The sequence below is a fragment of the Garra rufa genome, chromosome 20, assembly GCF_049309525.1.
Source record: "Garra rufa chromosome 20, GarRuf1.0, whole genome shotgun sequence".
NCBI classification, from domain to species: Eukaryota; Metazoa; Chordata; class Actinopteri; order Cypriniformes; family Cyprinidae; genus Garra; species Garra rufa.
Genome location: NC_133380.1, coordinates 14,800,498 through 14,813,905, shown reverse-complemented (window position 1 = coordinate 14,813,905; position 13,408 = coordinate 14,800,498). Strand labels below are relative to the sequence as shown.

The 13,408-nt window shown below is 34.3% G+C and overlaps 1 protein-coding gene across 1 annotated transcript in view; it reads left to right on the top strand.

The window, feature by feature from the left end:
- The window catches only part of ephb2b (eph receptor B2b), a 101,650-nt gene that overhangs the window by 43,324 nt on the left and 44,918 nt on the right, over window positions 1-13,408 (top strand). Inside the window, exons 2-3 of the mRNA XM_073826087.1 lie at window positions 1,822-1,977; window positions 6,758-7,093. Of these exons, the coding sequence (XP_073682188.1) occupies window positions 1,822-1,977; window positions 6,758-7,093 (492 nt within the window). The remainder of the gene's footprint in view (window positions 1-1,821; window positions 1,978-6,757; window positions 7,094-13,408) is intronic.

The window sequence follows — 13,408 nt, the reverse complement described above, 5'->3', positions numbered from 1 at the left end:
TTCAAATAAATGCAGCCTTGATGAGCATAAGAGACTTCTTTAAAAAACATTACAAACAACTTACTGATCCCAAACTTTTGAGCGGCAGTGTGTATTAAAATAAATTAATTCAGAAAATGAAAACATTTCATCACAGACTATTTATTCAAGTCATTATTATGTTTTTAGATTTTTTTCTGCAGAAAAAAAGTTTTATTAATATTATTCATTAACCTTTTTTTTTTTTAGTTTAAATTATGAAAGTTTTCTTTTCAAGAATTTGATTTTAATATCAGGACAGAATCACCCTGATCTTATGCCCCACAGAAATATATTAAATGAATTCATTCCGAAATCTTTGTAAGGCTTTTGTCTTTCAAACACATTAAAATACAAAAATTCTCTAACTTTGTTCTCATCGGATCCTCTTTCACTTAATGTATGTACTGAGATTTTAAAATAAATATTTTAATAATTAGGTATCACATTTGCATGATCATTGGTTATGGCCACATGAAATGCGCTTAAAAAAATAAAACATTTTATTTTTTTAGTAAGTTTTTTATGTTGATTAATTTTAAATCGATTTATATTAACTTTAACATTTTTATGATTTAATCAAGTATCAGTTTTTCCTTAAACTCATAAACTCCCTGCAGTTCCTTCACAAACACCAGTTTGGAAAACCTTTAGGTAATATAATGTTTAATGCACTTCATGTATTTAATAACAAAAATGGAATATATTTTCTTACTCTTTATTTTTTCATGTCAATTTTTCATGTCAAAAAATGATAAATAAGTTAGGTCAAAAGTAATCTAAAAGTAGTCTGATTATGATTAACAGAATAGAATTTGTAAGTAATCTACCCAGCTCTGCCCATATGTGACTGACTTTCTTCTTCTGATCATAAAAGATAATTTAATAAATCTCCAGTTGGATGAATTCAATACAAGGACATAGTGATTCACTTTAACGCTTGGTTAATGTAATAAAGGTTAACAGCAATAGCAGGAAATAAAGATGGATTTGAAAAGAAACGTTACCATTATGTTGAGATGCTCTCAAGGGTGAGCTTGACCTCCACAGTCTGAAAGATTTCTCAGTTCTCAGCTTGCAATCAGTTCTGGCTTCATTTTGGATTTGGAGGCCTGCTTTTCACAAACCAATCAATTCTCTTTTGGATAAATTTTGGATTGCTTTCGCTCAAAATGTATAGTTGTAAATGCCATTTCATGTTGATTATACGACGGTTAAGGCAGTAAATTCTGGGAAAATAGAAAGCGTTGGTGTGTGTTACCTGGAGGGAACTCTCTTACACAGCTATTCCAGCCAGAACAGATTAAAAAACAGCACTTGACACTCTGCAGGTGCATTGAATTCTGGGAGGGATTCCAGCACCAACAGAAACCGAGGGTGTCACAGGTGAAAAGTACAAGATTCAGCAAGAAAGGATGAGTCACAGACATGAAACATACACTCATCAGTGCATTTAAATGTTTCTGGTCTTTTTCCCCTCCTTTTTTCTTACTGTCTGTATGGTATACCTATTAATTATACTAGTGTGGACATCCATGACCAGATGACAGGAAGTGGAATGCTCTTAGCGTGGCATGCAAAAGCACACGGTTTGAATTATCCAGACTTCTATACTAAACATGATATGTTCACCTGACTATACTGCTTGTCTTTACATGCGTGAAATGCTTTAAGTGTGTTTCAGCTTGACTTCGGTGGCACATCTTTTCCTCTGTGTGCTCCAGCCGTTGGCAATCAAGTAATATTGAAAAGTTGACTGTCTTCTCTTTGTCTTTCTCATCACTTTCTCTATCTTTGTTTCAGCATGCCCTTCAGGTTTCTTCAAGACTGCACAAGGTGACGAGAAATGCCTGCAGTGTCCAATCAACAGCCGCACTACCAACAACGGAGCCACCAACTGCGTCTGCCGAAATGGATATTACCGCACAGACTCGGACCCCTTAGAGATGCCCTGTACAAGTGCGTGCTTTCTGCTTTGTTTCAATCTACATTGAAAACTTTCAAACTGTGTTTTACAAACACTTGATGTGACTCATCCCTTTAATTTTGCTCAATAATAGTAATAATAATAAAAAATAATTTTATTGGTAGGACAAAAAAAGTGAATAAAAAAAGTATTTTTAATCTTTGAGTATGTATATTTCACAACATTAATTTCTATAAATGAGTTAAAACCATGATGATGGACTGCAGCATTTAACTAAATATTTTTCTACAAAAAATGGATTGTTGAAACTTTTTGCACATGAATCGACTGAAAACTCTGTATTAAAAGAAGCCTTTAATTTTGCTCAATAATAGTAATAATAATAAAAAATAATTTTATTGGTAGGACAAAAAAAGTGAATAAAAAAAGTATTTTTAATCTTTGAGTATGTATATTTCACAACATTAATTGAGGTAAAATTTCTTTTATCTGTTTTTTCCCATTTTTAAAATGAATCCCAAATAAAGTAGATTTAAATAATATAAATTTATGAATAATTCTAAAATAATATCTTAAATTATAAATAAATGTAACAAAATATATCAAATTACCAACTTTACTAAATATAAAAAATAAATTACAAAACAAATTATCTATAAACAAGTTGAAAACATAATGATAGACTGCAGCTTTTAACAAACTATTTTGCTACAAAAATGTATTGTGAGTCTTTTTGCACATGAATCCAGTGACAATTCTGTATAAAATGATACATATTAATATTAATATATTAAATTAAATTAATAATTAAATAAGTTTTAAAAAAAACATATAAAATTACCAAAATTACTAAATATAAAAACAAATGGCAAAACTAAATTTCTATAAATAAGTTGAAAGCATGATGGACTGCAGCATTTAGCTAAACATTTTGCTCCTAAAAAAGTATTATGACTATTTTTGCACATGAGTCCACTGAAAATTCCATATAAAACGAAGCATATGTTATTCATATCAATATATTAACTTATAAATTAATAGTACAAAATATATAAAATTACCAAATTTACTAAAAATATATATATATTTTTTTTACAAAAATTAATTTCTATAAACAAGCTGAAAACATAGACTACAGCATTTAACTAAATATTTTGCTACAAAAAATTAAATATATTAAATTCTAAATACATTTTACAAAATATATAAAATTGCCAAATGTACTAAATATAAAAAATAAATTACAAAACTAAATTTCTATAAATGAGTTAAAACCATGATGATGGACTGCAGCATTTAACTAAATATTTTTCTACAAAAAATGGATTGTGAAACTTTTTGCACATGAATCGACTGAAAACTCTGTATTAAAGGAAGCATATATTAATAATATTAATATATTGAGTTATTAATATTTTAATGAGTTAAAAACATAATGATGGACTGTAGAATTTAACAAAATATTTTGCTTTAAAAAATGTATTGTGAATCTTTTTGCACATGAATTCACTGAAAAACTCTGTAGAATATTAAGTCTATATTATTAATATTAATACATTAAATTAGAAATAAATTTTATGAAATATATAAAATTGCCAAATGGACTGCAGCATGTAACTAAATACTTAGCTACAAAAAAAGTATTGTGAATCTTTTTACATGTGAGTCCACTGAAAGTTCCATATAAAATGACATGTATATCATTAGTATTATTATTAATATATTAAATTATAAATACATTTTATAAAATATATAAAATTACCAAATTTACTGAATAAACCAAGTTTCTATAAATTAGTTAAACAACAACAACAACAACAACAACAAAATGCATTGTGAATCTTTTTGTACATGAATGCACTAAAATTCTGTACAAAATAATTGACCAAAATAGACAATACAAACCAATGCTACTTATGAGAGAAAGTTGGGAAACTTTGATTATTGCCTATTCTCTTTGGCTCATTTTCATTGTCATTATCCTTACGGCTAAAATGGACAATACATACCAATTCTACACATGAGGGAAAGTTAGGAAAGTTTGATTATTGCCTAACCTCTCTGGCGCATTTTCATTGTCATTATCCCTACAGCAGAGTCAACAACACACCTCTTTTTCCACCTCATGCAAACAGCAGCCTTTTCTGTTTATTCTTACTGACTTCAGATCAGGCAGAGAAAACAGACCTGTGGCCTATTATTGAAACAGATGAGACGGTGAAGATGAAGACAGAGAGGCAGACAGCTCCTTATGCTGCTGTGAGCGGCATGTTTTTGTCTCCCTGAAAGAGGCGAGGTGGGGGAAGAGAAGAAGGAGAAAGAAAGGGAAGAACGAGACAGCTTTTTTTCACAAAAGCCATTTGCAAAAGCTTGGCCCTGGGAGGAGAGCAGCTGTTGCGAATAAGAGAGCAGCATCGTGTCGCGGAGTTGAAGCTCAGTGGGCCTTGGCTTGATTAAAGAGAGGAAACGGCAGCCTTTACCGCCCACTAACCTGGGAATGGGATGTTTAGAAACAGTTTTGCGTGCGACAAAGCTGTAGTTCCAAGACGGAGATGCCTCTTAATGGTTCACGACTGTAAAAAAGTAATCAATTGGAGCCTTGCATTTTGGGGGCTCTTTTTTTAAAAGGGCAAAATGCAGTGGGTTGCTTCTTGATTACCTCATATGCCCCTCGAGGAGCACCCAGAGTAATTGGGAGCACATGCCGGCTGCAGATAAACACAGGGTATTGTTAGCTTTAGTTAGGCTGTCAGTCAGAAGAAGATCTTGGAGGTGCGTTTGTTTGGTGTGCTCTTACTCTCCTTCAAACGCGCTGTGCGTGTGCATGAGCAAACACAAATGATGTTTACAAACACAGAAACAGCGCAGAAACGGCTTCACTAGATCCAAATAAGCCTGTGATTTGTGCGATGTTATCGTAATTTCAATTAGCATGATGGAAATGCACAAGAAAATACACATGGAAATCCACACAATGCTCACAGTTTCATTGTGTTGTTCAGTCTCCGCCATAAATGAAATCCAAAGTTGACGGAGTGGTCTAACTTCAGTTATTTTTTAAAGCGATAGTTCACTTAAAAATGAAAATTCTGTCATTAATTACTCACCCTCATGTTGTTTCAAACCCGTAAGCTTTACATTCATCTTTGGAACACAAATGAAGATATTTTGATGAAATCCGACAGCTTTCTGACCCTGCATGAACAGCAACACAACTGACATGTTCAAGGCCCAGAAAGGTAGTTAGGACTAATCTTGTCACGATACCAAAATTTTGACTTCGATACGATACCTGACTGAAATATCTTGATACTACTACTGAACCGATACTACAACAAAAACATAGAAAGACAGTTAAAATAAATTAATAATAGATGATCCAAATGGAGGTTTTAGTTACTTTATCTATTAAAAAAATCATTTTATCTCCTTAAAAAAATTGTAAAAATTTCACTGCACAGGACCTTTGAGATCTTTGCACCTTTGATAAGAGCTAAAAGGATAAAGCCAAATCTTATTTCATGATGCAGTAATGTTATTTCACAATAACAGTTTATATCATGATATAGTCCAGTTTTTGTTATTTTATCTTAATTATAAGAACATAGTTGCAAGTAACAAACTAAAGGACAAATACAATAAAACAAAGACACAAATAAAATAAATAGGGCCCTATGAAATTTGTTTTATTTGCAAATTCCATTTTATTTTTTCCATTTAAATTTTTCTAGATTCCGTTTTTCCCATTTTGCATTTTTCTAGACGCTATTTTAATGGTTACATAAAAAAATGGATCAAAAAGCATGTCTAATTAATTGAAATCAATCAAACAAAAATGACATTTTAAGGCCCTATAAAATACGTTTTATTATTTTTCTTAAATTTAGTTTTATTTTGATCAAATTCTGTGAATCAGTTTTTTTTTTATTAATTTTCTGCATTCCATTTGAAAAGTTTCATTAAATTTTAATAATCAAAAGCATGTCTAATTAATTTATAAAGATTCATTAGATTTTATAAAGAAATATTTATGATTTATTTATTTTCTTTCAGAAGTCTTGTGTATTTAAAATTCTTGTAAATACATTTAGGTAAATAATTATTCTGGTAAATATTCTTCAAATATTGTTTTAATAATATTTTTATTAGTATAGTAGTACTATTAAGTAATATTTCTGTCAAGTTAAACCGAACTTTTATTTTCACAGGTTGCTGCATTTGCATTTCTGTTTGAATATGATATAAGAATGTTTTTTTTTTTTGTCAAAAGTAATGGTAAAATGCTCATGAACTGACTCTGATAGCAGTTCTTTAGATAGTTTATGTATTAATGTACTCATATATTGAGGCGGCAGAGGCTGAAAACACTGCGAGTGTCGTGTGCACTTCAGTATGTGTGTAGTAAACTGCGCGTCCGTCCATTCATTCATACAGAGACATGTAGAATGAGCAGGATTTATATTTAAATCCGTGATATTCTGTGTTATACAGTAAATTCTGTTTTCATGACTGGATCCCATGATTCCATCCACGTTTTCCGCTTTGCTTTAATCATAGGACTCTAAATAAACAGTGTTGTGGCTCTTATCAAAATGCCTTTTTAAAGTACCAGTACTAGTAAATTGTGGAATCGTACCGTTTTTTAAAGCAGGGTATCACAATATCTTTTTAGTACCGGTATATCGTTAAACACTAGTAAGGACATCGTTAAAATTGTTCATGTTACATCAGTGGTTCAAACGGAATTTTTAGATATTAGAATTTGAAGTTAAACAAAAAAGATTAATTTGTATATCTTGTTTGTTTCTCCAGCTGTGCCATCGGCTCCTCAAACCGTGATCTCTAGTGTCAACGAAACGTCGCTGATGCTGGAGTGGAATCCTCCGCGGGAGACTGGCGGTCGTGATGACGTGGTCTACAACATCATCTGCAAGAGCTGCGGAGGCGGCAGAGGGGGCTGTACGCGTTGTGGGGACAACGTGCAGTTCGTTCCAAGGCAGCTGGGACTCACAGAAACCCGGGTCTTCATAAGTGACCTGCTGGCCCACACCCAGTACACTTTTGAAGTCCAGGCTGTCAACGGAGTATCGGACCAGAGCCCTTATTCGCCCCAATATGCGTCAGTCAACATCACTACTAACCAGGCTGGTAAGTCTGCATCTTCAGTGATTTATTTATTTATTTATTTTTAGCTGGATAGCTGGATGCTTTGGTACAACAGGATGTTGCCATGTTGGATGTTCATTTTGTGAACCTGTTTGAATACTTAAGGGATAGTTCACCCAAAAATGAAAATTCCGTCATTAATTACTCACCCTCATGTGGTTCCAATCCTTCATCCATCTTCAGAACACAAATTAAGATATTTTTGATGAAATCCGAGAGCTTTCTGACTCTGCGTAGAAAGCAGTGCAAGTGATACGTTCAAGACCCAGAAAGGTAAGGACATTGTTAAAATAGTCTATTTGACATCAAGGGTTAGGTTACCCAAAAATGAAAATTAGCCCATTATTTACTAACCCTCAAGGCATCCTAGGTGTATATGCCTTCTTTTTTTTAATCGAATGCAATCAGACTTATTTAAAAAATTGTTCTGGCTCCTTCAAGTTTTATAATGGCATGGGTAGGTGTTTCTCTTCAGCTAAAACGCTGCCCAAAATACGCCTGTGAGTCTCACAAAACCAATGTTTGTTTACAGGAGCAAAGGAAGCAAAGTTTTCTTACTTTAGCAAAGGAAAACCAGTCACCTCAGTCAATTCTCCGACATTTTTCTTTAAAAATCTTTGTTTTGTACTTCTACGTTCGTCACTTCTGAGCATCGGATGCGCAACGCAATGTCTATGTCATCCGCCTGGAGCGGCTTCTGTGTACAACTGTTAGCGCAAACTAGAGAAGAGTGATTATTATGTTTTAAATATGGATATTTTTCACACAAAAATTAATTAATTTGCTACTGGAGGCTTTTATTCATTCCCTGGAGTTGTGTGAGGCACTTTTTTATTATGGATGGATGTACTTTATTGGACTTGTTGTGGACTGATGAAGAGAAACACCCGCCCACTGCCATTATAAAGCTTGGAGGAGCCATAATTTTTAATGTAACTCCAATTGCATTTGCCTAAAAGAAGGAAGTTATATACACCTAGAATGCCTTGAGGGTGAGTAAATAATGGGCTAATTTTCATTTTTGTGTGAACTTACTCTTTCATTTTATGAAGCTATTTTTTGTGTGCAAAGAAAAAAACAACTTTATTTAACAGATTCTTTTCTTTTCTTCAGTCTTTGAAACACATTCCCTTTCTGGGTCAGAAAGTTCTCGGATTTCATCAAAAATATTTTAATTTGTGTTCCGAAGATGAACGAGTGTTATACGGCATTGGAATAACATGAGAGCAAGTAATTAATGACAGAATTTTCATTTTTAATTGAACTTTAATAGAAATGGATCGTAATGTTCAAGAAGTTTTCCCACAGTTAAGTTTCCTGATGTTTCCTAATGTTTATTTACGTTCACGTTATAAGACGAGCAGCTAGTCTAAACTCACTATGTGTAATACAGAGTTAAACAGAATACTGTGTAACTCTCTTTGTTACCTCCAGATTACATCCTGATTACACTCTTTGGCTCACATCCCACCATGTCACCATGAGATTAGACATAATTCCCAAAAAACTCAATGTGATGCACGTTGAAACGGACCCAAACCATAGTGGGACAGATTATCCGGAGCCTAGGATCTCTCCAGCCAATGATGACTTTTAATGAAAAACAGCTTCTTGCTACTGATTAGACAAACCTTTTTTTCCCCTCTCCTGAGGCAGCGGCCATGGCTGGGAGACATTGTACAATCAGCCGCTGCCATTGCGAAGGCAACAGAAGTCTGCTTTTTTTTCCACTTATGCTATTGTGGTTTAGATTACTGTGTTCCAATTATTTCAGAGGGGCTGCAGCATTGATTTGTACTTTAAGTGTCTGTATGAAATGTGCGGTTGATCGTGCCAGAATGGTACTGGGAGCTCTTAGGGGCTCAAACAGAGACAGCCATTATTTTATGTTCCTCATCCCTGCTGGCTACAGACAGATCATCAAACCCATCCCCGCTTTATCCTAGTAAAGCTCCTTGTTCTAGTGTTTGACAGTATTTTAATTGGTTGTGACACATCGCTAACTTCAAAATTCAACAATTTTCCAACATTTGCATCACTCAGGGGAGCTTTTAGCCAAGCTGTTGTGCAAAAAAACATGCTGGAAGAGAAGTCTTTTGCATCCTGGGAACTTACAACTGATGGGACTGTTGACCCGAAGCATGCTGAGAAAGGGGATTGAGTAGATTTGCATTTGCTGTGCTCTCATCATAACACAACTTATATAACCATCTAGTGCCAGCGCACACATGACCTACTCAAATTATTTACTCCCTCCAAACTGAGTTCACTCGCATTCATTCAGTCAGCTGGGGAAATCCAATTAACACAGAAATGTGAGTGCAGAGACAATATGCTAAAAACTGTCAGTGAAACTCGAGTTAGAAAACATACATGTGCACAGCAGGTCCTAAAGGTGAAGGGCGGATTTAGACTCGCTCTCATAAACTGGGGGGATCCTGTAAAGACTTCAACTTTTTACGTTCAGTCTCTCAACAGTTACAGTAAGTGCACTTGAGACATTTAGGGGACTTGTGAACGTATGTGAAACTGCCATGAGAGCTGAATGATGAGGCTTTCGATGTTTCTTTGGACAAGAAACGACCGATCGGCTGAAAACAGAAGGATTGTTAGATTCGCTTCAACTGAGTCAGCTGACCAGCATCTTTGAAACAAAAGCCAATTTTTTTTACCCCCAAGCTTTATGGGTCCACATATTCCTCTTGGAGAACCGCCGAGAATTTGTGCCATTACCCAAACCTTACATTTATGTTGCATTACTGCTTATAAAAGCATACTCGGGCTGCAATTAAAACTTAAAAGTCTTTGTTAAATATTTCAGTATTTGTAATTTAATTTTTCTTTTAATTCAACCCCATTCTTTTCTAAAAGAGGGTCATTTTAGTCATTTTTGTGTTATTTATTTTTTTATTATTATTATTTCCCCTAGAGATACTTATAATGTTACTATTTTCACCTTTTTTAGTCAATTTGTAGGTTTCTTTCAGCAAAGCAGTTGGTTAGCGTGATAATTCTCCCCTCTCTCTCTGATCTTAGAATTAAACATGCGGTTTTTGCTAGTCTAAGCAAGATAGCATAGTTAGTTATTGATCTTCTGGATGAAACTGTGGTGTAAACTGAAAAAAAAAAATCAGCTATAGACAGAAAAGCATATATGTGACCCTGGACCACAAAACCAGTCATAAGGTTAAATTTTACAAAACTGAGATGTATGCATCATATGAAAGTTCAATAAATAAGCTTTCTATTGATATATGGTTTGTTAGGATAGGACAATATTTGGCCGAGATACATCTATTTGAAAATCTGGAATCTGAGGGTGCAAAAAAAATCTAAATACTGAGAAAATCACCTTTAAAGTTGTCCAAATTAAGTTCTTAACAATGCATATTACTAATCAAAAATGACATTTTGATATATTTATAGTAGGAATTTTGCAAAAAATCTTCATGGAACATGATCTTTACTCAATGTCCTAATGATTTTTGGCATAAAAGAAAAATCAATAATTTTGACCCATTCAATGTATTTTTGGCTATTGCTACAAATATACCCCAGCGACTTAAGACTGGTTTTGTGGTCCAGGGTCACATATAAGAATCAATAGAACATCAAAAAATACAAACGTTACAAATATATAGTTATATAGTGAAACATTTCATAAAATGTGTAAAAAGTTATTTTAAGATTTAATTTTTAAAGATGGTTATGATGGTGATGACTGTTATTGTTGTTTTCTAACCTCCAAATAATAGTGAAATATTATTGCGATTTAAACAGTTTCTATTTTAATATACTTTAAAATATATGATATATATTCTCATCATCATTACTCCAGTCTTCATTGTCACATGACCCTTCAGAAATCATTCTAATATGATGATTTATTATCTATCCCTGCAACAGTTGTGCTGCTTAATAAAAACTTTTTTCCGGATTTTTTGATGAATAAAAAGTTTAACAGCATTTATCCAAAATATAAATATTTTCTAAGTCTTTAGTATTACTTTTTTATCAACTTAACACATCCTTGCTGAATAAAATATTAATTTCTTTCAAAGAAAGTAAGAAAGAAAAATTTGTACTGACCCCAAACTTTGAAAAGTAGTGTAAAGTAAACCCTGTTCTTGTTTTGTTTTTGTTTTTTTTCTCAGTGAAAATACGTATCAGGTTCTAAAAAAAAAAAAAAAAAAAAAATCAAGCTTAAAGACTTCAAGAACATTAAAAAACTTACTGATCCCAAACTTTTGAACAGCAGTGTATGTAAATGTAAACTTTAATGCATTAACATGAATGTAAAATGTTAGTTATAAGTTAATTAAATAGTTTTTAAACTCAAATCAAACCAAAAACAATGTTAAAACAGTTAAGCTGTCCCGTTATATTGTTTCAGTGAATGGTCTGCTTAGTACACCGAATTATATTATTTCAAAAGAGCAAGGAAAATCCAATTTTCCATGATATGGCTCCTTGAATACCTTTTACATAATGAATTGCTTTTGCTTTTATATAAATTTTTATAGAAAGATTGTTCTCCATATGTTTTCACTCGGCAGTGCCCTGCTTTAACCCGTGCTTTCTTCGTTCTGGGGTCCCTCCCTGCTGTTGGGACGTTCTACCCCCTCTCCGCCTGTCACTTTGGATTAGCAGCTCCGGACCTCCATCAGGGGGAGCTGTGAAAGTACTCACTCCAGCTCCCTGTTAGCGGACCGGGCCCCCTGGGACAGGGCACTAGGACTGAGGGGCCTGGGTCAGGCTGTCCGGGCCTTTAATTTCGTCTGGATTGGAGGGCTTTGGGGTTACATAAACATCTTGTCACCCCTCATTAGCAAAGGCGGCTTCGAGCTTCCCCCTTCTCGTTTTGTGCTCGCACTAGTTTGTGTGCGGGGTTTTGTCCGTATCCATGTGCAAGCTTTAATTAGACACGTTTTTAAGCCTGGCTGCTGAAGAGGACAGGCGTGTTCTGCAAGAGAAACAAACAAATAAGAAAATTAGAAGTGATTGCCGTAAAAAGTATTTGTTTTCTTATCTCAGTGGCCCCCTTTTGGATCTCGACGATGAGATTTGCGGTAGATGTTCTCTCTGCATTCTCAGGCATTGTTTTCAGGAAGTTTCTCCACAGCTGCTGCTATCATCCTCTCCCAGGCCTTTTCACACTGTCCGTCACGATCTCCCACATAATACAGTTGAAGCTTGAATCAAGTGGCTGAAAGAACAGCAAACAAAGGGAGTAAAACTCTGTATGTTTGTATGCTGGACGGTCTTTAGAGCACGAGTTATACTTATGCATGATACATCATGGGCTTAAACTGTCCTTGTGCACACTTATTAAGGGATGAACAATTCATAAACACTGCTATTATGGGGAGAGTGTTATGGTCTTGGCCTTGGAGAGTTCTTTTCCAGATCTTGATGAATTATGACCCGACTGCCCACTAAGTATCAGGTTGGTGGTGTTCTCTGCATTGACCCAGAATGTAGTAGTGAGGAAAGCTGCAAAAAGCTGCTATGGTTCACTTTCTTCGCCGTTTTTCACTGCTGAGGAATTTGTTATTTCTTTACGACGCTTTTATTTTCTAGGCTAGTGGTTCTCAAACAGTAGGTTTCGACCCAATAAGAGGGTGTGATAGGGTTGTAAACATCAAAAAGTAATAAATGACTAAGCATATAATTGCGTGTACAATAAATATGCTTATCAACTTCTAAAAAAGAAAACACTCCATACATCTTTTTGTTGGTTGTTTACACTAAATGCAATGTTAATGAAAAAAATCCAGATTATCTGTTGGCTGTTAGTGTTTCTGAAGACATTTATGTTAAAAAGTTTTAGTACTTTTAATTCACCACTTAATGTTTGTTATATGCCTAGTTCTGCCTTGAAACTCTAGATGGCGCAGGCTTACGGGTCGTTAACATAATTGATGATGTCACCGAGTTATATGACTTGGCACTAGCTGATTGGTTCACGTTGTGTACGTAACCAATGAGCTTGCAGCCTTACGATTAAATGGCTGTTAGTTCCTCTGAAACCCTCCACCTTCCCCAGCTCCACCTGTATAGATCAGCTATTTGTGCAGCAGCAGTATGTCTTAAATACTCACAGCACCGTATCGCCATATGCTTTGGCAGTAGGAAGTTCCTGTACTTGCTTTCAGCAGCAATAATCTACAACTACAGCAATAACCAGCAATTCAGCAGCAGCAGGTCTATTCCGCTAAAACCAAATACATTAACATTATCATATTCATTACCATGTTAAACTTTCCGAGAGTTGCCATAACAGAAATAATTTTGACC